This window comes from Impatiens glandulifera, chromosome 7, assembly GCF_907164915.1.
Source record: "Impatiens glandulifera chromosome 7, dImpGla2.1, whole genome shotgun sequence".
NCBI lineage: Eukaryota > Viridiplantae > Streptophyta > Magnoliopsida > Ericales > Balsaminaceae > Impatiens > Impatiens glandulifera.
Window position 1 is genome coordinate 50,484,290 of NC_061868.1, and position 19,754 is coordinate 50,504,043.

A 19,754-nucleotide genomic window follows, 5' to 3' on the forward strand; every position below is an offset into this window, starting at 1 on the left:
CTTGTATTGTTTTTAAAATTAATTTCTTACAAAAATTATCATATTAATACATTTTTAACTCTATTAAATATATATATATATATAATATGTTTAACTTTTTATAATACTCACATCGATTGGTCCCATTATTAGGTGTCGTTTTTATTTATTTAAACTATCTACTTCTGAGAAAAATATTATAAGTTTGTATTAATAAATAAGTAATTTTTGTAGAAAGTTTAATATTCAAATATTGGTAAACAAATAGATATTTGTTATAATTTTCATTCAATATTATGTTATTAAAAAAATGATAAAAGTTATAATTGAAAGTAATTTATATGTACAATAATTTTTTGTATGAATCATTATCTCAATATTTTGAATTAATGATTATATTATATACATGGTATATTCATGTGTTATTTATAATTGATGATTACACAATTAAAATGGTTATGTTTTTATCTTTCTGTTATATAGACAATTTATTTATTTATTTTTGTAACTAGGGTTATTTCCATGGAAGAGAAATCACATGTTGACTGTAAATTCAGTATTATGAAAATTAAAATTGATTTGTTTGATTTAATTAGTCATTTTATATTTTAGAACATGAATGAAGTTATTTTCATTTATTTAAAGTATAAAAATGTATTTAATGGCTCTAAAAATATACAGGAGAGGAAACAGTACATAGCCCGGTATTTACGCTGACAAACAGTTATAGTGGAAAGAGAAAATGGAGTAGAGATGGTACATATACGAATACCCACCCGGCCCATACCATATACGCCTTCTCCAGTCCCCCGCAGCAGGGTAGTTTTCCCCATTAACCGTCCGTCCGTCCGTCCGCACTGTGCAAGAGCGTGCGTAGTAGTTTCATCCATTCATTCATTCATCTGTATCTATCTATCTATCTATATCGCTTTACCCAAAATATATAAAACTTTCTCTCTCTTTCTTCTTCCTTCCTTCCTTCTGCTTTACTATTACTGTTGTTACTTTCTTCTCTATAGATTAGAAAGTAAGTAAGTAAGAACATGTGAGGTCTCTTTCATCATCAACTCAGTCACGAACTATCGACATCTCAGGTATTCTTTCTATCTATCTATCTATCTATCTATCTACCTATCTATCTGGATTCTTCTTCTCCTTCTATCATCATTCTAAATCTCATCAACTAGATACAGTTTTCCCCCACTCACATGCCGCGGATCACATTATTATACTAGTTTATATTTTATGTTCGTAGGATAATTCCGGAACTCGCTATCTAGCTATTATTAGATAGATCATGCCAAAACATTCTTAATCAAACAAGAAACAGATCGATCGATCGATCGATGCCATCAGAATGTATTTTCGTCTAATTAAATGTTCAATTATGGAAATCAAATGTATCCGGATTCAGGATTATTATTCAGGATTGATTTGACCAATTGATCGCCCGATCAAACTCCCAAACGGAGATTTACTGTTCACAGAGTGAAATGGACGATTTCTACAGGCTACACTCTTCGATTTCGTGCTCAGATGATGATATCGCCGTTATGACTACTGGCCTTCCTACTGCTGTTGATAGTTTGTTACGATTCGAGATGCCAGAAATGGAAGAGGAGGAGGAGGAGGAGGATGCCATAGGTAAAGATGTACCTGATCTGATTAAAGCTCAGATCGCCGGCCATCCTCTTTATCCAAAGCTAGTTTCCTCTTATGTCGAATGCAAAAAGGTGATTGATTGTCTCTTAGTTTTCTACCATAACAGCACAGCATGTTCTTAATTAGATTACTGTCTATGAATTGCTGCTGCTATATATGTATAATAGGTCGGAGCACCGCCAGAATTCGCTTCACTGCTTGAAACCACCAGCAAAGATAACATCCTACTTCCAATCAGTTATCACTGTGAGATCGGAGAAAATCCCGAACTAGATGACTTCATGGTATCTCTTTCTCTCTCTCTCTCTCTCTCTCTCTATATATATATATATATATATATATATATATATATATATATATATATATATATATACTCGCGTAAAGCTGGTATTCGTCCGGCATGTTGTAGCATTAATTCGATTCTGAAACGATGAATAACATTCTTCTTCTATAACCTGCAAATGCAAGTTACTAAGCCTGTTTTCATCATCCTTCTTCTGCATGTAGTAATTAAACTATTGTTAGATTTTTTTTTTTATATGATAAGAGAGGATAAGGTCTCCTCAGTCAGTCAGACATGAGAATAATTAATTAATTTTATTTTCAAGTTGCAAGTAAAATTAATTTCAGCAATAAGCTTTCTGAATTGAAATTGATCCATTGAAGGAATCATATTGTGAGATTCTGCATATATACAAGGAGGAGCTGTCGAAGCCCTTCGATGAAGCCCAAACATTTCTGTCCAATATTGAGTTGCAGCTCAGTGACCTCTGCAAGGGAACCACCACGACTACGACCTCCTTCAACTTTGCCGACTATCATTCTGGTAAGTCTCTTCTTCCTTCTACCAATCGCATGTTATTCACCGGAATTTACCTACCCTAGCTAAACAAATAGAAAGCAAATTTATATCATCGATAAGTGTGTTTTATTTGGCGAATGAAGTATACATATATAGCTTAATTAGGTAGAGATTCATTTTTATAAGTTAAATAAAAATTATTAGTATAAAATTTTACAGATATTTAAATTATATAAATACTTTTGTAATATATTATATTTAAATAATTTTATTTATGTACTGTACAGGGCTTGTTCGGATTCTTTTTTTAAATCAAATAATAATTATCCATCTTTATCCATTAACTAAAATACTAATTTGAATATTTTATATATTAATATTTTTTTTAGATATGTTACTAAAAGATTGAATATAAAACAAACAAGCCCTTGAAACTGCTGAAATGTAGAACCTATGAGCTGTACGTGTAGTTCCGACCGTACTTCATGGCCTGCCGGAGCACCATAACTCACGCTACATGATACATCTTTCACTGGCTGTGTTGTCTTTTCTAACTCCCCCTTTTCATTACCCATGCTTTTGTTTATCTCAAGAATATATGCATAGTACAGTTTTTTTTATATATATATTTTATGACTGTTTTAATTAAAAGTTATTTAAAATATTTACAATACTAGAGCTTGTTTGATTTTTTTTTTAATCTGGATTTTGGATAAAATCTTTGTTTGTATAACTTAATTTGTAAAAACTAGTTTTTTAAAGTTTAATGACTACTCTATCATCTAAATAGATTAGATAAAAGATGAGAGAGAAGATATTAAATAATATTTTAGTGAATAAAATAGTGATGGGATAGATGAAGCCAAAAAAAGAAAAAATATTGGGTTTTGGATAAAATTTCCAAAAAAAACTAATATCAAACAAGTTCTAATGCTAGGTTTTCCTAATTGTGTTCACCTAATATTTAAAACAGATGAAGTTCATCCTAATGTTATCTTTTTCCTTTTTAATCTCATTGCAATCACGATTCAAATCAGATCAATATAATTGTGTGATTACTTGTATGAATGCCTTATTTACTTTGGGATTATTTGAATAATCTGAGTTGATTTTTTTCAAATAACCCTGTTTTATGTGATTTTGAAAAAATGAGTTATTTTGGATAAATTTGAATCCAGAGAGTGAATTGCAGTAAATTTGAAGTAACATTTTCAAAAAATATTATAAGGAATTAATTTGATGGTGAAATTGTACGTACAACTATAAAAATATTGGTTAGAGTTATTAGAAATAGACTAATAGAGTTGATGATGATATTTGAGAATTGATCTTGTATTCTCTTGTCCTGGATATGAACTTCTTTGGTGATTTGTTGAATTTTGGATTCAATTAGATTATTTCTAAATACTCTTGAAAAGAAATAGATTATTGGATGATCAAATTATTCTTAGTATTCACATATTTTTAAATGAAAAGAAAAATAAATATATTTTTGTATAAATTGAGAATTTGAATTATTTAATGGAATGATATATATTAGTTTATTTGGATTTAATTCACATCAAACAAGACCTTGGTCTAAACGTGATGATGATGGTTGTTTGTAATATTTTTTTCTCAGATATATACTATTCAAAATATTCATTTCTCAGCTCCCCTCTTTGTAATATTTACTTCTCTAGAACTCTATTGTACCTTTATCATTTGAAAAAGTGAGATATTTTATCATTGACTCATTGTTCTAAGACCACACACTTGTGTTCAAGGAAAACCAAACCAATTAGTCACAAGTAAACATTGTTTGCCAAGATCTAAAAGACCTCAACATCATAAGAAACATAATTTCCTGAAAAAAAAAAGAAGAAAAAAACGTCAACTACATCTTTTGTGTTACCGCCACCACTTTGTGAGAACTCTATTTTACTTATTGACAAAATATTATAATCTTCCTATTATTTTGTTTATTAATATAAATATTTTTACATTTAGTAGAACTTATGATATTACATATTAAATGTAGGAATCATCATTTGTTTTTATATATATATCACTATCAGAAGTCACTTTTTTCTGTTTCTATAGATTCTTCTTTGACCATAAGAAAAAATAGTAATAAGTACAATTTGTTCACGTGCAAGCTGCAGATTCACATATTTTTTGTATTTAACACTTAATTACTCATCCCCATGCACTTAAAGATCACAAATTTGAAATGGTAGGCAACAATTTGATAGATGTATTCTACCCCCCTTTATTTTGGCTGGTCAATTCAGTCTAATATGTCTGTAAAATAATATTGGAACTTGCAGTTCTGACTGCTCCAGCTAAGAAAAGTTCTGTAGTCTGATTCTGTAGTAGAACTTTAACTTTTGGTTATTTTTTTAGTTTCTTACAATTATTTTATTCTCATTTAAAGAAGAGACCTGCGTGAAAACTGTTGAGCCAAGTCACCACGTCAATCCATTTTCAACATGAAATTGTACAACATATTTATTTACTATTTTTCCCCTTATTCCCAAAAGAGCCTATACCAACACATAGATGTAGACAAAAAATTGGCAATAATTTGTAATGATAAGAAAAATTATATTATTGATACCCATTTTTTGTCAAATATTTTTCTTAGAAATCGTTGAGACAATACTGATATTGTTAAGGGACTCGGATAGTACTTTAGTGTTGGTGGTGAGTTTCAACAAATAAGTTGAATTAAGAATTTTTGGCTGATTTGTTTTACTGATTGTGAGTGGCATTATGAACCAGATTAAAGTCAATTGTAGACAAGTTACTGCTCTATTGTTAGGGTTTTAGGGATTTTTTTTTGGTTTGTTTTTTGCTAATAAGAATAAACTATTTGTGCTTCATTTCAATGACTTCTAATTTAGGGTTCCGCGACCTTTGCCATAATCAGTATTATTAATACAATTGCTTAATTTGGAAAAGAAAAATCTTAAGGTTCTAATTTGGAAAAGAAATTCTAAGCCTTAAGAACCTTAAGAATTAAGATTTATTATAATTATTTTATTTTCCTTGGGGGTAGAAGGTGTCCTGGTTTGATTTGGTGCAAGGCTCTTTTGGCATTTGATTTTATGAGTTTATAATATTGCCATTTGATTTGCTGTTGTTTCATGCTTTTGAGGCTTATTTTTTCCTTCAAAGGATGCTTGTCTCTTGTTGTTGCATTGTATTGTAATGGAGCATCCCACCACATTTTTACTCACAAAGTCGCTATCATCACGACTGTGACTAGTGAAAAGTTCTCTACCTTTTTCACAAAAAACACGGGGTTAGAATTAGAAACATCAAGAAAAAACAAGAATACTTTAAACTCATTTACATTATTCTTTTGAATAATACTGATCTATTAAACTCCACGCCTTGTTGGCACAAATTTGAATACTTGTAGTTGAAAATATAATATTTACCCAGCCTGCAACTATGTGATGAATTAAGAAGATTATTAGATGGGCAGTATTAATATACCTTAGTATGCATCTTAATTCACATGGGTTTCTTTTCAAGCGAGCATTAAGGATGTACAGCCTTAATGCTCCAATTGGAGTTATTTGTTAAGATGAGTGGAAGTAATAAAAAAATATGTGATGCTTACAAATATCAATCTATCTCTTTAAAATATATAGGGTGAGAGTGTGAGACCATGAATACAATTCTTTATACACTATTTTTAATAATTTCCTCAACATGTACTACATTCCAGACTCAGCAGTGGGCCTTATTGGTCCCAATGGCACCACAAAGCTTGATATTCCAAATTTCAAACTGGTTTAATGGCTTTTGAAAAGTTTTTCCTTCATTTTTTTTGGAATTAAAGGAGAACTAGCATGACACCTCACAGTCATGACCCCCGCTTAAACTCAAAACGCTTCTAGATGGAATCGAACCCGTGACCTTTTGGTCTTTTAAGCCGACATTTACCACTGACTACTTTGGTGGGATAAAAGTTTTTCCTTCATTCTTATGATCCACCGAATTATAATAGGGAGTTTCCGCATTTGTGGCCACTAATGTTTATTTGCATCTTAATTTTCACTTTTCGATAGACAATTGGAGATGCAAAAGTTAAAATTTCTAAAGAACTGCAACTAATCATGTCTAAGAGAGAAAGTTGGGCAAATTAAATGCTGCTTGAAACTGGAGACCAATAGGAACAAATTTACCTTATTTGGAAACATCTTCAGAAGTGTACTTCCAAATATACCAATTGTTTTTATTTAAACAATTCCTCTTTCTTTACGAGCTGAATCCACTTCTTTTCAAGCTATAACATGCTTAATGTCCTTAAAATACTTTGATTTCAGCTGATGTTTCCATATAATCTGAAGGAACTATGAAGTGAAAGATAATTGAAAGTACTTTCATGTTCTAACATCCCAGACACCTAAACTTCCTTTTATGGAGTTTTTTAGGTTGGACTAGGGTATAGAGATATATAGTAATTATTTATGAAGTTAGCATTGTAATTAGTTTTAGTAGAGAAGGGAAGCAATATATAAATGGTAGGTGTATTATATGAAGGCATTATGTTGATTATGTATGAACTGATATATGCTTTTCTCATCTCCAAGGTAATCTAAGTTATTCTTATTCTCATCTAAAAGTTTTTCACTATTTCTCTAGATCATAATTTTCTAACTGCTTTATTATGTTACTACTACCTAGTACCTACCTTAATTGGTCAGTTTTCCTAACTGTGTTTCTTTTGGTACAAGATGAAAGAGGGTGTTCATCAGACGAGGATTTCTGTGGCAGAGATGTAGAACCCGCTGAAAGCCAAGAGTCTTCCAGTACTCATGTGAACGATCAGGAGTTGAAGGAAATGCTGATGCAGAAATACAGTGGAAATCTCAGTGGCTTGAGGAAGGAGTTCTTGAAGAAAAGGAAGAAGGGGAAGCTACCAAAGGATGCAAGGATGACATTACTCGACTGGTGGAACAACCACTACAGATGGCCATATCCCACGGTATCCTCTTACTCATTTTTTATTTTGAAGATAGAAAGCATTAACTATTCACAAAATTTGAAAACGATAAAAAGCGTCCCTCAAGCCAATAGATATTGGGAAATAGTCAAATTCTTTCTTTCATTATAAGACACGAAATATGCCTCCACTAAAATATATAATACATCAAACCACCTTTTACCCAATAAAGCATGAGCTTTCCTCGTACAGAACAATAGATGAATATTCCAAAATCCCCAAACTCTAAAGAAGCACAAAGAAAATTAATTATTAGGTTGTAACTGATTGAACAAAGTGATTAGCTTAGGGTTCTCCTCTTCATCCTCCATTGTCCAAGAAAAGGACCCAATTTTAGATGGTTTCTGGTAGAGACATCTTTTATTGACTCTTAAAACAATCTCTTTAACCTTGAAAGTTTTATTCTTTTTCTTTCCAATCCTTCCAAAACATCTCTCCTCCCCATGCTTCAAATTGTTCATCAGCTCTTGTTTCCAATTTGTGTCTTCCTCTCAGTGCTTTTAGTAAAACTACTATTTTTACTTTTTGTCTTTTAGCCTGGTGCTTTGTGTTTTTCTATCTCGAAGATACCCCCGGTTATAAATCCACAATATTTTGAATATTTGCCCCATATATTAGTCCCAAAATTGATCTTGTTTTCTCTCCCTAATTTACATTTTCATATAAATACAAATTTTTCAATGATGTCTTCCTGGCAGGCAACACTCTAGACAATGTGCCTACAAAGTAACGAGAATAAAACCTAGGATGGGGATATTTGTATCAGTTAATTACTTCATATCTTTTGGTTGATGAAAAGTGAGTTTTGAAATGTTTATGAAAAAGAAAAAATATTATGATGTTTGATGGCTACATGGCAGTGAAATAAATTTTAATCTTAGCTCCATATATTTTCTGTCTGGGGGTTATTAGGACAAGGTGAATTATAGTTTATGTGAATTTGAAGTGATTCTATATTCACTTCCAAATAGGCTAAAAAACAGGTTAATATAGGCCTCATAGGACAATCCTCATCTGCCTTTGGGTCAAAATTGACCGTGTTTGGTGTTTTGGGCTGATACACGACCATTTCAAGCTGTTTTAATTTGTTTTGTTTGTTTTATTAGAAACCATATTTCTCTGAATTTGTATCTGGAAGAGTTTCACAAAGAAATCTAAATCTCAGTTTATTTAATGAAACAGGTTCATTTAATTTGATTTAATAATGTCGTGTTTCATATTTCAGTTTAAAAACATAAATATATTTTAATTTGTATACACAATGTGGGTAATTGAAATGGTTTAAATGAGATAAGTAGGAAATTAGTCAATTCTCCATGATAAAATAGGACCATTATATATTTTCACTCACATCAGCCCACTCTGCTTGGAACCTATTGTTTACTTCTGTTTCTAGTTGAAGAAAGCTTAAATTTGAGAAGATGACCGACTTATGATCATAGCTCCTTGATTAGGGCAGCCTACAATTTAACTGCCCTTAAGTTGAGCTCTACCAGTTAAAGTACATTTAATTTAGTTTCAGTTTCAAATAATGTTTGTTGAGTATAAACATATATATATATATATATATAATGGGGACAGGAAGAGGAGAAAACAAGTTTGTCGGAGGCGACTGGATTAGACCAGAAACAGATAAACAATTGGTTCATAAACCAGAGAAAGCGGCATTGGAAACCATCAGAAGACATGAGATTCGCCCTCATGGAAGGTGTCGGTGGAGATCTTGGTGGAGGAGGAGCACCCATATACTATGATGCTGATCATGTAGTAGGAAATGGAAATTTCCACCTTTGAGCACTAGGTCTCTAGCTAAGATCAATTACACTATATATTGAACTTAATTATCCTGATCTTCAATTAATCATGTACAAAAGGAAACCGGAATTTATTTATGTTATTGATCCTTCCTCTTCTTCCGGTCCCCTGTCTAAACTAGGGAGAATTTGACAAGTTAGTTGGAATATATATATATATATATATATATGTATCTTTGCTTCTCAATATGTTCTTTGGTTAGGATTTCCAAATAATTAGGTTATTCAAGTTTCACCCTTTTCTAGGAGTACCACAAGGGCTCCTATAGTGTATGGGCTAAAGTTGGACATTGGGTTCTTGTTTGTGGCCCAACCCAGCCTTAACCCCTGATAGTAGGGATGGAAACTATACCCACTACCCAAACCCGTTTCCGAACCCTACGGGGATATGTTAACTCATTCCCGAACTGGGGCACCAGAAACTTAAGTGGTATTCCCTTGGTCTCCCTCACATGAAAGGGGGGGAAAACAGTCATTTAAAATATATATTACTGTTTTGCCCCCTCCCTTTGAGAGAGATGTGGTTACTACATTTGCAATAAAAGAAAGAAAGATATATAAACAAAAATTGTCATCTTATACATGATATATAACAAAAGAGTCATGAGATGACAATAATAAGAAATCGTACTTATTACAAAATGCCATTATACAATACAAAAGTTGGAAGGATGTTGATGAGGCTGTTTTATTTTATGGGTAACATCAAAAGACAAAACATTGCAAGTAATGAAACTGTGTATTTATTTAGAATAATACCTACCAACAGTACTACAACAGTACGTACGCACTTCAATACTCCATCCATCCATCGAATCTATGTTGAAGCAATAAAATGATATCACGCGATGTGATCCTCTACAGCCAGTTCCTCCATCAAGTTCATCCGATTAAACCCCCTGATCTGTTGGCAGCAACAATTGTAATTAGGAAGTATGAGATTAGCTGATCCCATATCGGCCTGATACTGATGATCATGATCTGCAGCCACCGAAAATGACAACTTGCGCGCGATCACCACCGAGTTGATGACCTCATCCGTCGGATGGAACACAGACAGAACCTCAAACCCTCGAAGATCACTCGGTTGCACCACCGGATACAGGAAACCCCTAGCACCGTGGGCGCTCCTTAACATGAGGAACGCCCCGGGAGCCATATGCTTTCCTAAATGATCAATAACTCTCACCTTCTCCTCTTTATCCATCCCCACAAGAGCAGCCAGAAAAACAACCTCAAACTCCTTCAACTCGCTGCAAACATCGAGTACATTAGTCGTGTGGAAGACCATGCGAGCGGACAGGTCGGGATCGGACTGAACGAGCCTGGAGGCCACAGAATTGGCGGAGAAGTCAATGTCGTAGTTGTGGAATGAGGTTTGGGTTAGGTGGTGAGTGGCGAGAACAATGGAGGTGAGAGGGAGTGGGCCGGAGCCGATGAAAGCGAGTTTGGAGGGAACGCGGTTGATCATATGCTGGGCGAGGATGGTGTACTCGAGTTGGCTTAGTTTAAGGTAGTTGGAGAAGTATGGAAAGAGGGAGAGGTGGTTAAGTGGGTTTTGAAATGATCCCAAAATGGTGGAGTAGTGAAACTCGAGGAGGCCCTCGGCTTGTCCACATAGTTTGATGAGATTAGACCTGATTTGTAGAACATCTTCGGGGAGTTTTGTGACATCGAGGTTAGGGTAAGATGGGATGCATGTGTTGACTAGGTCTGTGAAGAGAGTGTTGACATCTTGGGAAGGTTTCAAGGTTTCTAGCTTTGAGATTTTCTCGTACAATTCGCACACTTTCTCTATCACATTATTTAGGTCTTGTTCTTCTTGATGGCTAACCATATTCTCCAAAAGAAAGAAAGATAGTTTACTACTTTTGTTGTTTGTCGGAATATTTTGATATCAGACACCCTTCTCCGCAAGACCTTATTTATGGGCACTTTTGTGGGGTCCACATAATTAAACAGGGGATTAGATGAATCTTTCTAGATTATTTGTCTAATGAATAATTTTTAATGATCAAATTAAAGTCATTAATTCTATAATAAAATCTTACAAAAATAAAACAACATGAATCATGCAAAAAGAGTAAAATAAATAAATAAATATGAGTGTACATAGTAGGGGTGGGGGACTAGATTCTGCTACTTTCCTAAGGTTTCACACACTACTACACTAGGTTTATGGTTTATTTTATGTGGAGAATATATATATATATATGGATGGCCGTTCAATGATTGGTATCAATTTGATTTCACACTAGCTAGTTAGTCTTAATAAATAAATAAGTCAAGCATATATATATATATATATATATATATATATATATATATATATATATATAAATATATATATATTACCTGTTATTATGTTATAGGCAATAACGATGTAGCTAGTCTTGGATTGGATTGGATTAGACAATTACATGAAGAATGCCTGATTTAATTTGGACTTAGCTCACAATATTTAATAAATTTAGGGACACATTCAATATTGTAATAAGTAGTATTGATTCACTTCCAAATATTTATATATCAATTTTTATTTCTGTTAATCAACTTCTTGCTTGCAATCTATCTGCATTACCTTTCATCAACTCTAAAACTATGCCAACAGACCTAATAATATATACCTAGGGTTAGGGTCCAAGTCCTGGTCCAGGCCATTAGGAATACATGCAAGAACAAATAAATTATTAATGATAAGTGTGAAGGCTACATACACATATATTTTATTAAATAATTATATATCTTCATTTATTTATTTTATTTTCAAAATAGTCTTTATATTAAATATTATAAAAATCATTTAAACACAACGACTAAGCATGACATGAAAAAATAAAATAAAAAATAATCCAACCGATTATTGAGCTCATAGTTGCTAGATCTTTAAAAGAAGAATAACTACTCGACCTCTCCTACTCGTGATTAGTTTTATTTTATTATATATATTTATTTGTGTCCCTCTCAAATTAAAAAAATGATAATTTAAACGTCTAATACATAATAAATATTTTGTCATCGTGATATCATACCAGAAGACAAATATATTATATATTAATTAAATCAAAGTGTGGCTGCAATAGGCCTGTTATATATATAAATTGCACACTCCATTTTTCATTTATGCTTTTGTCTAATTACATGCAATTAATTTATAACCCCAAAAATGTGCCAGGTAGTAGTAGAGTGAATAAATTACCAACCCTTCTGCTTAATTCATTTAATTAGGACTAGGATTATATACGATTCTAACATTAGTATATATATGTATTAAGGATAAAAAAAATAAATTATTTAAATTTATTATCATTAAAATTAAGACACTCAGTCACACTTTTAACCTTCAATATATATTTATAGTACTGTCCTCAAACTAGTATGATCGTTTTCACTAGAAATGGTTCTGTTTTTTTTTTTTTAATTAAAGGAGCATTATTCATGGCATTTATAAATTAAAATGCTGGTTTAATTATTCTTGGTAAAAAAACATGGCTCTGCATAAACTTGAATGGGCATTAATAATAATAATAATAATAATATTTTATAGTTATAGTTCTAGCTAGAGCTAGTGTGAGTAGTGTTGACATTATTGTTGGTGATCCTTTGAGCTCTTATTCAACTTAAATAATAAAGCCCAACATTATTGTGTACATGTACATTATGTCCCAATATTTAATTTAAATTTGTTATCTCCAACTTTCATTGGAGGATATTAATCCATCTCTTTATGCCAGTGCATGCTTTTTCACTTTTGAAATTTGAAATATATTCTTATTCATCTATTTTTCTTTTTCTTTAAGTATCTGAATATGTACATTTTTGGTAATTTATTTGAAGCTGTCCAAATAATTTATCTAAATCTCATGATGATGATGTTGGTGTGTTATTGAACTTATATTATATAATATGAGTCATACTATAAACTACTTTGTTTGTTTCATTGAAGATGTTTTCAAATGAAAAAGTGAATTTGATTGTCGGTTGTGGTGGTTGGTTTTTATTACTGCTTTGTCCTGTTTGTTTTCTGAATTTAATTCGTCTTAAATAAGAACCCCACTAAATGCGACTACTCGACAATGATAAAATTAGTGGGGAAATGGAACCAAATATTTCCACAGTAGGTAGTGTTGGGGCCTAAAGAAATGGCTGAATAATGGATGGTGGAGCTTCCTTTCTTAATTAATGTTCTTTTTCCTTTCCTTTCCTTTCCTTTCCTTTGCTTTGTCACCTTCTGTCAAAACTCTAACTTGTTGTTATTTGGTCAAATCAAAATGCACCAGAAAAGAAAAGAAAAGCCACCCCACCCCCATGTTGTTTTGCCTCACTATCAGAATTCTGATTCCCTTTTAAAGTTGCCCCCCACCCACAAAGGCCAAACTATGGCTCTATTTGGAAACCGTCCCACATTGAAATCCAATTTTTTATTATTTTCAAATAACCCTACGCAGTACATCAATCAAACAAACTCTAATAGGTGTAGGAACAATTCAAGTAAGTGTATGTATGTATGATACAACACTACATGCAGTTAGCAGCAATACAATCTAATTAATAATAATAATAATAATAATCAAAGATCTTCGCGGCTTTCATATGTAGGAGGAGTAGGAGATTCATAAGACTCCGTTTCATCATAATTTTCATAAACTGTTGTTGTTTCCTCTTCAGCACTTTCAAAAGAAGCAGCATCAGTTGTTGTTTCCTCTTCAGCACTTTCAAAAGAAGCAGCATCAGTTGTTGTTGTTGACTCCAAATCATTATTATCTTTAATTTCTTCTTCTTCTTCTTCTTGGAGATTTTTAAGACCATCACCATCAGCTTCACCAAATTGAAGCAAGAAATGAACTCCATTCACAACATCATACACCATCAATCCAATCCTTCCTCCAACCCAGCCTCCAAATTCACTTCCAACCAAATACCCGACCCGCCCAAATTTTTGCTCTCCTATGTACCCGCCCGCATAAGCACCAACCAACGTACCGCTACCCCTAAGGAGTCCTTCGGCTACAGTACCCCCATAATATAGTGCTTCAAAAAAATCCCATCCAGAAGAAATGATGGGGCCTATGATGCGTTTGGCTTTACGCGTCGCTAGCTTTGCTGCTTTTGCGCCTTCCTTCTGTGCTTGTTTGGCTGCTTCCTGTGCAATTAGCCCTTGGCTTAGAGCTTCTATAAGTGCCTTTTCAATTGCTTCGTGTCGCGATCTCTCCACATGGGACGACCTTATGTTGTAGAAGTAGATTTTTACGCTCTCCTTCACTGCACATGCCAGACTCCCTGTAGATCCGTCTAAGCAGTCAAAGATTGTGAATTTCCCACTCGTTGAAGAAGCCTCCTCACCAACCAGATGCCTACATTTATCAGCTGCAAAGCGGAAACAACTAATCATCGTGAAATTCAAAATGTTCTAAACAGAAAACGGGTTGTCTTAAGGTGCGTTTGATCAAACTGACAATAAAGTGTTAATTACTGAATTTTAAGTGCCAAATCAGTTGAAAATGATTGTTGAATAAACGACATGAAAATATCTGAAATTTAAGTACTGTAAGTTGATTTTATAAAATGTCGGAAAAAGGTGCTCAAGGACTATTTTAGCCTTACTGTAACGTAATTTGATTAAAGTTATGTTACCGAGTTAAGTCATTAATAGTAGTTTCTTCAATTAAGCTGCTTAATAAATCGAGTCAGACTTTTTCTAGCTAAATTGTTTAGCTTATATTTATATTTTTGCTGAGAGGAAGCCTCATTTTATACATATAGAAAAAGCAAATTACAAAATTGAGCACTGCTTGGAGGAACAATCAAGGAAGGACAACTCCAAAGTGCTGACAAGACTGAGCACAAGAACATAGTTCATGGGCTAGTTGAACAAATGTACGAGGTACAAGTACAATGGAAAGAAAGCGAGAAAAAGACTACATGATGTAGTTTACTTATGTTTTAGTTGATTCTACATAATTAAATGGTTTTAAATAACAAATATGAAACAAACTTAATTCAAAATAAACAAAGAGTTTTGATTATGTGATGTGTTAAACACTGCCTTAAAATGAGTTGAATGATCTTTACAAAAATCTTATTACATCATTTTATATTCCATTATCTAGATTAACAATTTAGCAAAGTCATAACCACCATAATGCTAGCATGCCTTTTTCATTTTTTCTGGAGAAAAAAAGGACACACTACTTAAGTATCATCATTCCTTCATTGGGCCTCTTGTTTCAAATGTATGGATCACTTTTGCATCTAGATGTATTGTTTTTAAACGACTAAATGTTGAGCTAAATAAAATAAGAAAAGGCTATCTACTTGAACCAATAATACTTAATCGACATGACCTCACTCACATCCTCAAGCAAGTTGATTGAGGGTTCTCCCAATGGATGATTCAAGACCACAAAATGAAAACAAACAACAAGTAGAATGATGACCACTAAAGGAAAGTTGACAGCTTAGCAAGTTGCTAAGAATCACAACTAAAGGCCGATTGACAACTGAGAAGCTTAAATTCAATTCAATCACAAGACAATCAAGATCCCACTTATACGGCACAGGTTATTAGTATATCCAACATGAAATGCTTCTAACATAGGAAGCAATAGCCACCACATCAGGTACGACTACACTTCATTCAAGAAAGTCTTCAAATGAATATAACTAGAGTGTTGAAGAGACAACCGTAATCATAAGTTGACATGCGGCGAAAAACTTATCACTTAATTATAATTATTAGTTACAATATTTACATTAGATTTAGAGCTCTAGTATGATTGTGTTGGTTAGTGATTGTGTTGTTAGTGTATATATAGCATTCAAAGTTGTATTTTTCTATCATATTATCTAGATTTCTCATATCTTTCTTTCTGACCTCCAATCCTAGATTTGGGTATACTTTTATGTTCCTGTTTAATTTGAGTTTAAGAAAAATAGAATAAGACACTTGATTCCCAATGAGCATAATGGTGGTGTCCGACCAACATGTAAAGAATCCAGATAGACAATTCTCATAAAGGAAAAATAGCACAGGACATAAGAAACTGAAACCAACAAGTACATGGTTCAATTCATGTATTATTGGCTATCATCCGTTACAGTCGGATCTCAAATTTAACAATTCAATTGCTATCAATGAAATATTCAAATTCATTAGAGAAGGGTCCAAAAATAGAATGCATAAACAGAAGATAGTAGTAGGGGTATAATATTGATTAGAAAGAAAGTTTACATACCAACCATACTGAGAGAGACAACGCCAATGATGAAGAGTAACAGTTGCACTCTCTTCTTCTGAAAATCCATACTTATCCTCAAGAATTTGGCGACCAAAGCTTTGGAAGTCTTAAAGATCAAAACAGGTTGACTTCTTCTTCTTCACGCAGATGAGTTCCTAGTGCTTCCGGCGAGTCTGTGCCGTTCTTTTGAGAGAAGAAAAAGTCAAAATCGAGACTTTGTGAGATCCCTTTTCCGCCTGCTATTGGGAGAAGAAAACGCGATCTATATATGCGTCCCTCTCTTCTCTTGCTAACCGCCCTCCTTCTGTGGAGAAGAGATCCAAAAGCGTCAGTTGTAGACTTGTAGTAGTAGTAGTAATAGGTCAAAGGCGTCGGTTGTACATCTTCCTTCCTTCCTTCCCTAGAGAATAAAGAAGAAGAAGAAGAAGAAGAAGAGGGAAATTCCTTTTGCGTGACTTATTGCATAATAATAAATTCATTTTAAAATGAGGAAAGCAATTTATGTTAGATTTTTGTAATACTAGTAATTAATTATAATATATATATATATATATATATATATATATATATATGGGATTGAGATTGCAGCTCTATCTATGGTATCTATATATACTTTGATTTGTTTGGGGGCAGTAACAATATACTTGTGAAATAAGAAGAAAACTTAAGGCATGATTTTGGTACTCTCATGTGTTAATATTTTAACAAAGATATCATTTTTCTAGCTAAAACCGTATCCTTGTTAGTTATCTGAACAAAAACGACACAGAAACAATGTTTACGAAAATATGGAATTTTATTAGGTAGGATAATCGAGGAGGAGGATGATGACAATTACAATGGTTCTTTTATTGGGACTCTTATGAGTTATCTTATTATTAGTGATCATTGCTAATTTGAAAAATCAATTAATTGAGATGTGTTTCTAAATGGTTACTTTATCCTATCCTGTTAGTTGCTGCTTAAAGAGTAAAAATAGATAGGTAATACTAACTTATGGGGGTGTGAGACTTTTCTGAAAACAAGCGTTTTTGCCCTGATAACGTTCTGTTCTGTTTCTGTGGTCAGCAGCCACCCATTGAATAAACCCCTTAAGTTCAAATTCTATTGATTTCTCAAAAATATCTTACAATTTTTAGTGGCAACCAAAAACCAGTCCAAATGAAACAAACAAACAAACGAAAGATTACGTGGTTCAATTCATGTATAAATCAAATCAATCAGCCAAAATAACTGTAATATAGTTAGTAATATATACACACACAGGGAAAAATGGAGGTTCTGTCTGTTAAAACATCATTAGCTTAGCTTAGTTAATAGTAATTCAATTTGGATAACCATTGTAAAGATGTCCATCAATATCTGGAACAAATCCTTTTTCCATCATCTCCTCTTTAATAATGTCATAAGTGATCTTATTAGGAACCAATCCCTTCTCCAACATCTCATTCACAAGCCTATTAGCTTCTTCAAGCTTCCCCTTCTTACAATAACCTTTTATCAGCACATTAAAAGTTACAACATTCGCCTTCTTTCCGTTCCTTTCCATCCTAGCCCTGATTTTCAAAGCCCCCTGAATATTGTTATTGCCCAGTTCACTGCAATATCCATCCATCAATGTGTTGTAAGTCACCTGATTTGGATTTAAGCCCTCCTTACACATCTCGTCCAGAAGTCCAGTCGCATTCTTCAGCTCCCCTCTCTTGCAAAATGCACCTACCCGTATGTTATATGTTATAACATCCGGTTTCAAACCTTTCTTCTTCATATCATCTACAAGCTTCCCAGCCATATCAATGTTTCCATTGTCTAGGAATCCTCCAAGTAAACAGTTGTAAGTGGAAACATTAGGAAGCACCTTTCTATCATTCTTCATCTCAAGGTACAAGGAAATCGCTTCGTCGGTTCTGCCCGATTTGCAATAGGCGTCGATTAGTGTGTTGAACGTCAAGACATTTGGATCGAGTCGTTCAACTAAAATATCATCAAATAGCTTCCTAGCTTCATCCAACATTTTTTTCTTGGAAAATCCATTGATAAGGGCGTTATAAGTGACGATGTTGGGTTTCAAACCGGACCCAATCATCTCGTCTCGCAAAAGAAGGGCATCGTCGAGCTTGCCCTCACTGCATAGTCCGTGAATCAGACAGTTGTACGTGACAACAGTCGGTCGCAGACCTTGCTCTTGCATTTCGTCGAACACCTTCAAGGCGGCTGGAACATTTTCGTCGTTACAAAATCCACTGATAAGAATGTTGAAAGTAATCACATTCGGGGTGACCTCTTTCGAGACCATTTCCTTCAACAAAGCATCTGCTTTGTACATTCTTCCTGTTCTACCCTTGTTGCAGTATCCAGAAATAAGTGTATTGTAAGTGACAACCGAAGGAGAAATTCCCATTGCTATCATGTCTTCTATAACATCCTTAGCCTTATGCAACCTCCCAGCTTTACACAATCCGCTAATTACTGTGTTAAAAGTAACCCTGTTGACCTTAATCTTCCTCTTCATCATCTCCTTGTAAACAATCTCAACGAGACCAAACTTACTTTCATCAACCATAGACTTCAAAATCGGATTACAAGATAAAACTGATAACTTAAACCCATAATCCCTTGCTCTCTCGAATGCTTCGAATGCTAAATTAATCTTCATATTATATACATATGCTAGTACTAGCATATCTACAATGATTGAATTAGCACAGAATTCATTACTCTGTGAAGAAAGCGTGTGGAAAATAGCCGAATTCGTGTACCTTTCTTCCTTGGCCATAAAATGCAACATAGACCTGATTTTTCCATATCTCTTCGCATTCGCTAATGAATGAAGTAATCTACAGAAAATTCCAAGACTATGCAAGACTCCGAATTCCTTTTCGTTCCAATCAAAGTATCGGAGGACTATTTCCGAATCGGCTCCCAAAGCGAACAGATTTTGAAGTAGGTTTACAGGGTTTGTGTTTTCGGTTGCGGATCTAATCTGGGGCCAGTCTTGTCTCCTTAATAGTTCAGCGACATTAGCAATATCGAAATTTTCTGAGACAGGAGGCTGGAATCCTGAGTCGGATGAAATAAATCTGAAGTGGGTGTGGAGGAAGTGATTGAATAGGGAAACTCGATTGGAGTGAAGATGTTTCTGAAACTGGAGACCAAGCCAGAAATTCATGTGCAAACAAGGGGCAAAGGGAACAAGATTCAGAGAGAAATGCAAACAGCGGGTAACAACGGATATCTATCTATCTATCTGTAAGATGAAA

At 33.6% G+C, this 19,754-nt stretch overlaps 4 protein-coding genes across 5 annotated transcripts; 1 reads left to right on the forward strand and 3 right to left on the reverse strand.

Moving 5' to 3' along the window:
• The first annotated feature begins 931 nt into the window (after positions 1-931).
• LOC124945996 (homeobox protein knotted-1-like 1) lies at positions 932-9,339 on the forward strand. 2 transcript variants are annotated; one of them, XM_047486542.1, is made up of 6 exons: positions 932-1,073; positions 1,235-1,712; positions 1,809-1,925; positions 2,308-2,467; positions 7,174-7,424; positions 9,024-9,339. In XM_047486542.1, exons 2-6 carry the CDS (start codon positions 1,473-1,475, stop codon positions 9,234-9,236), a joined length of 981 nt encoding a protein of 326 aa, XP_047342498.1. In that variant the 5' UTR covers positions 932-1,073; positions 1,235-1,472; the 3' UTR covers positions 9,237-9,339. The 2 variants fall into 2 exon arrangements, with proteins under 2 accessions (XP_047342498.1, XP_047342499.1); XM_047486543.1 differs by having other exon boundaries at positions 1,490-1,712.
• Positions 9,340-9,865: 526 nt separating this feature from the next.
• On the reverse strand, positions 9,866-11,134 carry LOC124946065 (nicotianamine synthase). The gene has a single exon (XM_047486623.1). It carries the CDS (start codon positions 11,091-11,093, stop codon positions 10,098-10,100), a length of 996 nt encoding a protein of 331 aa, XP_047342579.1. The 5' UTR covers positions 11,094-11,134; the 3' UTR covers positions 9,866-10,097.
• A 2,574-nt stretch (positions 11,135-13,708) lies between these two features.
• Positions 13,709-16,914, reverse strand: LOC124910740. The gene is made up of 2 exons (XM_047451421.1): positions 16,492-16,914; positions 13,709-14,623 (listed from the first exon to the last, which is right to left on the reverse strand). The coding sequence occupies exons 1-2, from the start codon at positions 16,559-16,561 to the stop codon at positions 13,827-13,829; spliced, it is 867 nt and encodes a 288-aa protein (XP_047307377.1). The 5' UTR covers positions 16,562-16,914; the 3' UTR covers positions 13,709-13,826.
• Positions 16,915-17,701: 787 nt separating this feature from the next.
• Positions 17,702-19,753, reverse strand: LOC124946160 (pentatricopeptide repeat-containing protein At1g09820). The gene has a single exon (XM_047486730.1). The coding sequence runs from the start codon at positions 19,661-19,663 to the stop codon at positions 17,819-17,821; it is 1,845 nt and encodes a 614-aa protein (XP_047342686.1). The 5' UTR covers positions 19,664-19,753; the 3' UTR covers positions 17,702-17,818.
• Position 19,754: the final 1 nt, after the last annotated feature.